This window comes from Fulmarus glacialis, unplaced genomic scaffold (genome assembly GCF_000690835.1).
Source record: "Fulmarus glacialis isolate BGI_N327 unplaced genomic scaffold, ASM69083v1 scaffold9541, whole genome shotgun sequence".
Lineage (NCBI taxonomy): Eukaryota > Metazoa > Chordata > Aves > Procellariiformes > Procellariidae > Fulmarus > Fulmarus glacialis.
This window is the reverse complement of record NW_009190939.1, coordinates 77,086-87,433: the sequence shown is the minus strand read 5'-3', so window position 1 is coordinate 87,433 and position 10,348 is coordinate 77,086. Positions and strand designations below refer to the sequence as shown.

Sequence of the window (10,348 nt, the reverse complement as noted above, 5' to 3'; positions counted from 1 at the left end):
CAGATTTAAATTAAAGAAAGATTTACTTTGCATTCGTCACGGTGGTTCTTCAGATGCTGCACAACAGTGCATCATGCATCCAGACTGAATGACATATTAATGTGTCACACTGTTCAATGTACATTAGACAAGTAGATCTTGGTTACATAGTGTTAGGTTGAATTACAGCAGGGACTTATTCAGCAAGGTTGCTTTCTGCTCATGCTTTCTGTTAATGACATTAAACACCATTTGGTCTTAGCTGGGTGCATCTGGATTAACGTCAATGCATTCTCGTGTTATAGGAGCAGCTTACTGCCAGTTCATGGACATGTTGTTCCCAGGGTGCATTAGCTTGAAGAAAGTAAAGTTTCAAGCAAAGCTGGAGCATGAATACATTCACAACTTCAAACTTCTGCAAGCATCATTTAAAAGAATGAATGTGGATAAGGTAGGCATTTTGTATTTGTTTTTTCAGTCAAGTTTCAAAAGTTGTATAAACTGGGTGAAGTCAATAAATAGGGGAAATAAACTTCAAAATACTTCAAGTCCACTTTTTCAACTTTTGGACTGAGAACTGGAGTACAAGTATGTGAAGACGTTCTTCTTGACCTTTCATTATCTGAAAAGGTATTTAGGCATGAAGGAAAAATTTGGCATGCTCTGTTTAGGTACAAAGTGAAAATTGAGTCCATGTGTCCGCTGAGGAATTGTACAGCCTAACTCATTATATCTTAATACCAGAGACCCTTTTGATAAAATACCATGTGTTGGAAATTCCTTACCACCAGTGAACCTTAATTTTAGATACAGTAAAATTACTGGTGACCTGAATTTCCAACCAAATAACTTGGAAATATGCTGTTCTTATAAGTATTCCATGTTTCTTGTCCAAAATGGGCTTTAAGGAATTTAAAGTATTCAAGAGCTGGAATAATTTATCAATTATTTGGTAGGTTGGCCAGCACATGTGATCTTGTAAAGTTAAGAATGGAGGGCTCTTAGAAAATGGCTTGTTCAGCCATAAGGTACTAGTTTATACTTGAATGTGTGAGTTTGACAGGCTCACCAATATCAACTACTGTGTTGATAAAAATGAATAATGAAAGTTATGTTGTCATACTTTTAGTTTTACAGAGATGTACTACCTGTATATCCTTTTAAGGTTCTGCTCTGACTTTTAGTATTGCCTTATTCTGAAATTTAAACAGTCTTAAGAGAGAGTCCTGTAAGACTTTTTTAAAGCAGTGGAAAACCCTCATTATTTCCTGAAATGTTGTAGATGCTTCTATTTATGGTGTAACTTGTTAGTGAAACATTGGAAAGCCTGATAAAGTTAACATTGTCAATTTTTCTGTAGGGAGCAAACTTGCTATACTTTCTCAATCAGAATTAAGATAAAAAAGGAACAACCTGAAAGGACATGCAAAATGCTACATTAATCCTTGTAGGAGTATCATAGACTTAAAAAATGCTGCACAGTTGGCTTAACCTTGAAGAAGAAATGAAAATTGCAATGGGTTTTGGTACCCTTTTTCTAGCTGAAAATTGAATGCATTCAGGAGGCATTAAGATCCATTTAACTTGGCTCTTTCATCAGCTGCGTGAATTAAGCAAGGCAGGGCAGCCCTCCTTCTGCAGCGTTCCCTTCGTAGTCCCTGTCTGCCCACAGCGTCTGGGAAAGTTGGGCCTCCTGCAGAGCAATGCTGAACCACCTCCTTACACTAATATTGGCCCAAGGCACCTTTTGAAGGCTTCATTTCTGTGAAAAATTTTGCAAGATATGGATACAGAGACATCCTCATAGCCTTTATTTTGTTTTAGTAAAACTTTATAGGCATTTTAGTCAACTTTTGCATGTCCACAAACTGTTCTATGTATAGCTATATATGGAATGGAAAAAAATTACAAGGTTGAAACCTCAGGGTTAGTTCAGATGATGAACATGTACTACCAAAATGTAGGTTGGTTTGAACTTCAGCATGTCTTGGAAAAGCTGCTGGGTTTTTTGTAGTTCAAACAGTAGGACAGAGAGCAAGAAACTCCCGTCTGGACCTTCTGAAGAATTGTTCATTTTTAGTATGCCCAACTGTAGCATGTCCATTAAAAACAGAAACCCCTAGTTAATTGAACAGCTTCATTCATCATGGCTGTCACTGCAATAAGAAAGGAGTAACTCTGTGGAAAAGCAGTTATAAAGGCTCACATACACCCACTGTATAGCCACTTCAAAGGCTGGGTCTTTGTTTTATTTCAGTTATATTTCTTATTAAAAGCACTTCCAAATCTACCATAATTTTCTTTCTTTTAGAAAGAAAACAATGGCAGAGGAATATATGCTGATATAGTTAGTGGATTTTTTTTTTCAAATAAGCGTGTATATGTAATTTTTATGTTTAAGAATGGCAATGATATATTATTGGAACCTTTATTCTACCTTTCAGGTAATTCCCGTGGAAAAACTGGTCAAAGGGCGCTTCCAAGACAACTTAGATTTCATTCAATGGTTTAAGAAGTTCTTTGATGCCAACTATGATGGGAAGGAATATGATCCTGTGGAAGCTCGACAAGGCCAAGATGCTCTTCCCCCACCAGATCCTGGTGAACAAATCTTCAACCTGCCCAAAAAGTCTCACCATGCAAACTCTCCGACTGCAGGTATTTTACATCTTCAAGAATTCCATTTCTGTCTCTGAAGATGATTACAAACTGTGATCCATTTTACGTAAATTCAGTTAAAAATTATTTCCTCATGTGGGTGGGCCATTCTTTTTGCCTTGTCATAGGCTTAGCATCTGAGACGACAGAAGTTAACTTCTTGTGGCGCGCTCTAGTTTGGCCCAGCCCTATCCGGCACAGGGTCTCCCGCACTGAACCCTTGATGTAAATGATGTGGATTCTAGTGATGTCTGATGGTGGAGCCAAAGGCATTTAACCTTCTTGTCGATGAATGTGGTGTGTGTAAGTGTATTCAAGAGCATTAAATGAACTGTTTCTCTCTCACACCTCCACCCTTACAGGAAATTGCTAGCACAGGCTGATTTCTTTTTTATTAATTTTTATGGTGAGTGAAATGCTTCCAAATGTTAAGGGCTGACCAGAAGGAAAAAATGAATTGATTTGTGGTTTTATGTGTGCTTATTGTTCAGGTACACTAGTCGTCTTAAGTAAGCAACATACAAATATTGCTCTTTCTCAAAGATACCTCTGTCTTCTAACTTTTTATTTTGTGTTTATACTGGGTTTTGCTAGGATAGAATTAATTTTCTTCATAGGACATTGTATGGTGCTATGTTTTGGATTTGTGCTGGAAACAGTGTTGATAACACAGGGATGTTTTAGTTACTGCTGAGCAGTGCTTACACACAGTCAAGGCCTTTTCTGCTTCTCACCCCACCCCACCAGCGAGTAGGCTGGGGGTGCACAAGAAGCTGGGAGGGGACACAGCTGGGACAGATGACCCCAGCTGATCAAAGGGATATTCCATACCATATGACGTCATGCTCAGCAATAAAACTAGCGGGAAGAAGAAGGAAGGAGGGGGAAGTTTGGAGTGATGGCGTTTTGTCTTCCCAAGTAACCGTTATGTGTGATGGAGCCCTGCTTTCCTGGAGATGGCTGAACACCTGCCTGCCAATGGGAAGTAGTGAATGAATTCCTTGTTTTGCTTTGCTTGTGTGCGCGGCTTTTGCTTCACATATTAAACTGTCTTTATCTCAACCCGTGAGTTTTCTCACTTTTGCCCTTCTGATTCTCTCCCCCATCCCACCGGGGTGGGGAGTGAGCAAGCGGCTGCCTGGGGCTCAGATGCCGGATGGGGTTAAACTATGACAGTGTTTCTGAAACAGGCCAAAGGACTAAGCCTGATCTTTGGTGTTTATGTAATACAGGCATGACTGGTCTCTAAGCAGATGCCATTTTTTGATAATTGAGAGTTAAGTGAACAGGAGAGCATCTAACATTTTTTAAAAAAATAATCACTAGACGAGTGTTACTGGGGTTGGTTGCCTGTACGTGTATAGGTTTGTGCATACAGAAACACACATGCACACACACTTAATTCCTTTATTGTTCTGTCCTGAGTTTACTTTATTTATGCTAACCCAGTCCTCAAATAACGATTAATTTTCAGTTGGCTTAATTCTGTGACCTGTCTCCTCATGGGCTCAGGTATGCACCAGTGCTGGCAAAGGGAAGGGGCAGGTATGAGGCACCCTCTGTTTTAGGCTGGCTTACGCTCTGGAATCATACCCAGATTTCAGTGTTCTGCTCTGATCACTTCTGACATCCAAGTGGAGCATACTTCAGCTCATTAGTGCTTCCAGGAAACTAAGCACCTAATAGCAGGCCAGTGCTGCTCTGGGCTTTTGAAGCTTATTTACATCTTTGTTTTGCACCATCTTGTGTCTAAACTTTTGAATTTCAGGGCCTGGTACAGTATAATTTCCCATGTGATGTCTTGCACTCCCTTTGAAAACAAAAAAACCCAAGTGCTAATGTCATGGTGTTATCCAATTGAGAAATTGGAAAAGACACTTTTCTTAAATACAGACTTTAGCATGCTTGTTAATTCTTCTTGCAGACAGTCTGTTTGTACCAAAGTCACAAATGTGTCATCCAAATTATAATTGTGGAGGTGACAATCCTAGAGAGACAGAATAGCTACTGGAGTGGAACCAGCCAGCTGATATGGAGGATAATGCAGTGATCTCGTGTCGTGTTGCTGGTTGTATAAAGCACGTGTCCCGTGCCTCCTCAGCCCTTGTATGGAATAGGACAACTAAGATATAATGTAATGATCTTTGATAAGATTCTGTGACTGTGGAAGTTAGCTTTTTCATGGAAAGCATCCTTCATTATTAGCTTAAATATTGTCCAGAAGTATGACAGGAAGGACACTAGTTTAATTTTTGTTGAGCTGGGGAGGGGTGGATGTAGATATTACATGATGCTAGGTGAAATGAGAGTTGTAGCTTGTATTGCTGCCTGCGTTTTAAAACAGGATTATTTCATTTAGGTATCAGTCATGCTTAGGTTTATTCAATTTCTGGGTGAGCACGTTTTCGTGTCACAGATGTATTGTGCCTTTGTGTCTCACCTCACCACATCATGTAGCCTGATTGCTTGAAAGGATGGGAGCCCTTACTGGGTGCCTGTTGATAGAAGACCCTCTGGGAGGAGTGCCATATGCATCTGCAAGCTTGTGTGTGCCTCATCTCCTGCTGTTTGGGAGTAAATTGGGATGATGTGGAAGCAAGTCCTGGGCAGTTGGGAAATTACTATGAAAGATGTGCTTCTGTACCTCTGTCGTGTGTGTGTGTGTCTGTGCATGCTCATGCACACTTAAATGGGAATGAAGGAGTATTCATTACAGTTGTTATAGGAACCCTAATGTAACCATGTGAGTAAAACAAGCTTAGCTATTTATACTAAAAACGCAAAAAAGATAACGCCTCATGAGTTCTCCTGCGGCAGGTTAAGAATTCCCTACCCCATCTGGACTTTTGTCTTCCTTGATGATAGAAGCACAGAGAGGGGATATGTGCCCGTGAGTAAGTGCAACATCAAGTGGCATAGTTTAAACTCCTATCTATAACTTTTATGTTGATTATTTTGTTATTTTACGTTCTTGGGTCTTTGGTGAAATGGGCACGGCTTTACTTCCACTGACTTTGTTGTGGGAGCAGTAAACATTGTGGGCTGCTTGATGCAATAACCTCTTACACCAATGCAGCTAACATTTGCCAGCATCTGTAGCAGTTTGCCACAGTAGCTTGCCTCTTTTTTGTACATTTTCTTTTTTTAATGTCACTTTTAATTTGTGTGATTTGCTCTACATTAACACTGAACCTTTGAAATTTTAGCTTTGTCTTGTTTCAGTTCATTAATGACACAAAAAGAAGCAATAATGAGAGAAAATAAAGAACCCAGAAGATCTTTTAACATAATCCAAAAGTTTTTAAACAGTGTGCAGTGGACATACGTAAATGTATGCAATTATTGTTTGGTGTCAGGAGCAAGTAGACATATGGGTACTCATTCACATTATATTTTTTGTTTTGACAGACCTTTAAATATGCCTATTCTAAATTGTTCAAATATATAAATTTCTAAAGAATAATTTATTTAGCTACTAGTAATTTCATGTGTGTTTCAGATGATTCCTGTTGTTCCACGGAATAACTTCCAGTGCCCTTTGCCAGAGTTTTGCTTTTGAGTGATTTAGGAGGTGCTGATCTCTTTAATTATTCATAACTACTTTATAATACTCTGTTCTAACTGTATTTTCAGAGGTAGATTAACATATGTCTTTCAGTTAACAAGAAAGGGGTCAAATCCCTAAAGCCTGCTCTGAAAGCTTACCCAAAAAGGTAGCTGCCATGAGTTAGAATTATTTTTGGTATTTTAATCTGACACTAAAGCTTGACAAGACCCATGGTATCAGGTAGCTGCTTTCCGTACCTATACATGGGTGTTTACCTGTATCTCAGCAAATGCTGAGTGTGGTCTTTATTTCATTTTTAAAAAGGCTTTTAAAACAAACCAAAACTTGAGAAATCTGAAAATGCACCAGGTTCTGTGTTAACCGGGAGCAGTCCAACAGCCATGGATGGCCCTACCCCGCCCAAAGGTGATCCGACTGAGGAGTCAGCACAGGTCAAGGATAATGCAGCTCGGAAATGGAAGCGTAAATAGCCCCCTACAACTAATCTGCTGTGCCACCCTCGCGTTGCCTCATCCCTTCCTTGAGAGACAGAGCCGATTTGTTGCCAAGCTGATGGCTGTACGGAGGGTGGATGGCTTTGGTAACACACGTAAAAGGCTTCTTCTAGAAATAGTAGGAGCAGCAAGGATTTGTCAGGTAAATGCAGCTCCCTGCTGGGGGAATGAGTATGTTTTCATCCTTCAAGGAGTGGAGCCAGCAGCACAGACCACCGCTGCAGGCTCTCTGCCAACAGCACCACAGCTGCTTTTAGATATAAAGCCATCTGCCAGCCCTGAGCCGCCTTTCGATCTCCTACAGCCTCCGCTCCTCTCTAATGCAGTGGTAAACAGCCTACAGATGTAGAGTCAAAATTATGGTAAGGGATTAAAATATTAGGGCACTGTTGTTTGTGCCAGTTCTAATGCTCCCTGTGGAAAACAGCAGAAAAAGCTTCATCAGATCAAATTGAAAACTGTGATGAGGTTGTCAGGATTTTAGCTTAGTATTCTTATGTAAGTATTCCTGCATGTCAGAGCAAATCTCCATGGAGCACTGTTTCGTGTATGGGTGTGGGGTGTCAAAAATACATGGGTAAAAGACAGCTTAATAAAATTAATTATTTACATGTAAGCTAAAAATGCGAGAGCTTCTTAGATCTGAAGGCTGTTAAACATTTTAGTTTGAAATATTCAGTGAGAGCAGGATGACTAAAGCAAAGCTGGAAAATACTGGAGGATCACATGAGGGCTAAAAATACTCACGCTATGACAGGGAAAATAACCAGGGCAGAATGAACTGTTTGTGCACAAATGCTTTATACATAATGTGCATGCCATCAAAGAGCCAATTGCATAAGAAAAATACCAATTTTCTTTAGGGAAAAGTATATCCTACTGTGGCAGATGTGCTGTAAATTAATTTTGAGGGATAAAAATACTCAACAAAACCAGTCTTTATTTTAGCAGCTGGTGGTATGATTAGGACTCCTGGGAGACTAGAGAACTCCTTCTAATGCTTTTTTTTCTTTGCTTTCCACAAAAACATGCCACCTTTTTCCCCAGGTGTCAGGCAGTTGATATTGGCGATGGCAACCTCCCGCTCGCAGTGGTGCAGTGCTCCAGCACAACGTGGCAGAGCTGGAGATGGGAAGAGCCGTGGGGTGACAAGCTGAAAATGCTGTTATGCCTAGCTCATACGAGGCCAAGGAATTGTACTAGCCGACGGGAACAGCATGTGCAGTGACAGTGCTGGCCTGGGAGGTAGAGAGGAAAGTGGCTCAGCCTTAATACAGACACACCCCCTCTGCCAGCATGTGGAGAGTTCAATTTTTAAACCACTGAGCCCGAGAATTTAGACCACAAGGCAATGCTGCTTGCGGTGCAGGAGCCAAGGCCTTTTTTCTAGAAGGAAGATTATGTTTGAAAAACAGTGGTGAAAATTGCTGTCTTAATTTTCAGTGTATTATGGGTGTGGTTTGAATGTCTCTGTTGCTCAAATTTTTGCATGATCTTTTGTATTTCAATACACATTTCTTCGCATATTTTCTTTCAGATTTTCCTTTTGAGACTGCTTTCTGCTTGTAGCTAAGCAGACAGTTGAATTTTAGAAAATGCAGATTTTTTTAAGAGCATTTCAGATTTTAAATTGTATTCTTCTGTTAAGCCTATGTGGAATGGTTTCATCCATTGAAGATGAATGCTTGCATGCTTGAAGATGTTTCTAAAGAAAATAGGGGTTTCAGCTGAGAACTATTAATAGTTGCCATTAAAGTGTTGGTTATTTTAAATCTAAAGAAAAGTCTTCATTTATGATGGGGAAAAGGCTGTGTTTAGTTCCCATATATCAAATCTCCTTCTGTTAAAGACAAACTGAGGGAGTCATGCCATCAACAAAACTTTTTCATCTGACAAGTAGACTCCATTGTATGTTCTTGCTTGGATTGCTCTGTTGAAACTTGTAAAAGGTGCTTCAGTTTCAAGTATTTGTACAAACTTCTCTTTACCAGCTGTCTGGCAGTGATGCTCAGCACAGAGCTCATCAGACTGTACTGTAGCCAGCAGCAGTGGAGGTATGGAGAGCTGAGAGGAGAGAGGGGTCCTGCCACCCAGGGGAAGTTAGTACCACAGAATGTTTGGGTGGCTGCACCACAGCACATTGGGGATGCTGAAAGTAGAGTCAGATTTTGTCTGAGGTTATTTCATTCCCATTAAGCATCATTTGTCATCACTTACGCCATTAAGCATCCCTAAATGGAGCAGTTTCTAGCATCCCAGTGTAGCTGCAACAATAAGCACGTGTGAGTATTAATTCATTTACTGTTCTCACTCATTTGTTTTAAGTGGGTGGAGACTTTTTCTTTAGCTCGTGAAGAAATTACTAGCTCTGTGGCCTCTTGGTGGGTTTGTTTTTTCTTCTGTGGCATGAGTCAGGAATATTCACTTTATGAAGTCCTTTAATTTGACTGAAGATAGACTGCTAGTGATTCCCAAATTCCACTGAAGCAGTGGTCGTGAGGGCTCAGCCAAGTCTCATGCTTGCTCAGGGCTTCCATTGCTCTCCACGCCATCGTCACGCACATCACGCACTGTATTCATGCATGTGTTTTCTTGGAATTTTACGTAAATATTTAACAGCATACTAATTACTCATATAGCTTTCAAGGAAGATTTCTCTCTTGTCTGCAAGACTGCGCTTGTGATGTAAAGTGACCTGGAATTTGCAGCCTGGCTTTGTTGTACCCAAAACCTGCACAGTGCCAACATCCACTGTTTTAAATTGCAGAAGTGTACATCTGTTTGTAAAACTTGTGTCTTTAGCAAAAAGAATAGTAAAGCTGAAACTGGGGGGGATATATTTAATTACGATGGACTGACTAATAATTGGTTCTGGAGCACCACAGATAGAAAATTGTAATGCATTTCAAAGCCGGTTCATATAACTTACTTCAGTACAAGAACAAAATAATTTGTCTTTCAGCTGTGAATTTATTTTTCCCGTCTCTGCTAGTGTTATATGGGCAGGTACAAAGAGTTACTGAGGTGCTAATTGAAGCACCTGCGATACTGTTTACAAAAAATTCTGATTGGACCCTGTATTGACCTAAAATCAGACCATGCTGTAACAGAAGTTCTCACACAGAAGGGTGGAGGTGGGAAGGCACCTCTGAGATCATCCAGTCCAACCCCTCTGCTCAAAGCACGGTCACCTAGAGCCGGTTGCCCAGGACCATATTCAGTCGGGTTTTGAATATCTCCAAGGATGGAGACCCCCCCAACCTCCCTGGACAGCTTGTTCCAGTATTTGATCACCCTCAAAGTGAAGAAGTTTTTTCTTATGTTTAAATGGAATTTCTTATATTTCAGTTTGTGCCCATTGCCTCTTGTCCTTTGACTGGGAACCACTGAAAAAAGCCTGTCTCCATCATCTTTGCACCCTCCTTTCAGATATGGATAAGATCCCCCTGAAGCTTCTCTTCTGCAGGATGAACAGTCACAGCTCTCTCAGCCTTTCCTCTTATGTGAGGTGCTCCAGTCCCTCAATCATCTTCTTGGCCTTTTGTTGGACTCTCCAGTATGCCCATGTCTCTCTTGCACTGGGGAGCCCAGAACTGGACTCAGCACTCCAGATGGGCCTCACCAGTGCTGGGTAGAGGGGGAGGATCAC

At 40.6% G+C, this 10,348-nt stretch overlaps 1 protein-coding gene across 1 annotated transcript in view; it reads left to right on the top strand.

Annotated features, from left to right (window-relative positions):
• The first annotated feature begins 288 nt into the window (after positions 1-288).
• MAPRE2 (microtubule-associated protein, RP/EB family, member 2) overlaps positions 289-10,348 on the top strand; it is a 25,696-nt gene continuing 15,636 nt past the window's right edge. Inside the window, exons 1-2 of the mRNA XM_009586502.1 lie at positions 289-430; positions 2,424-2,637. Coding sequence (XP_009584797.1) covers positions 305-430; positions 2,424-2,637 — 340 coding nt within the window. The 5' untranslated portion in view covers positions 289-304. The remainder of the gene's footprint in view (positions 431-2,423; positions 2,638-10,348) is intronic.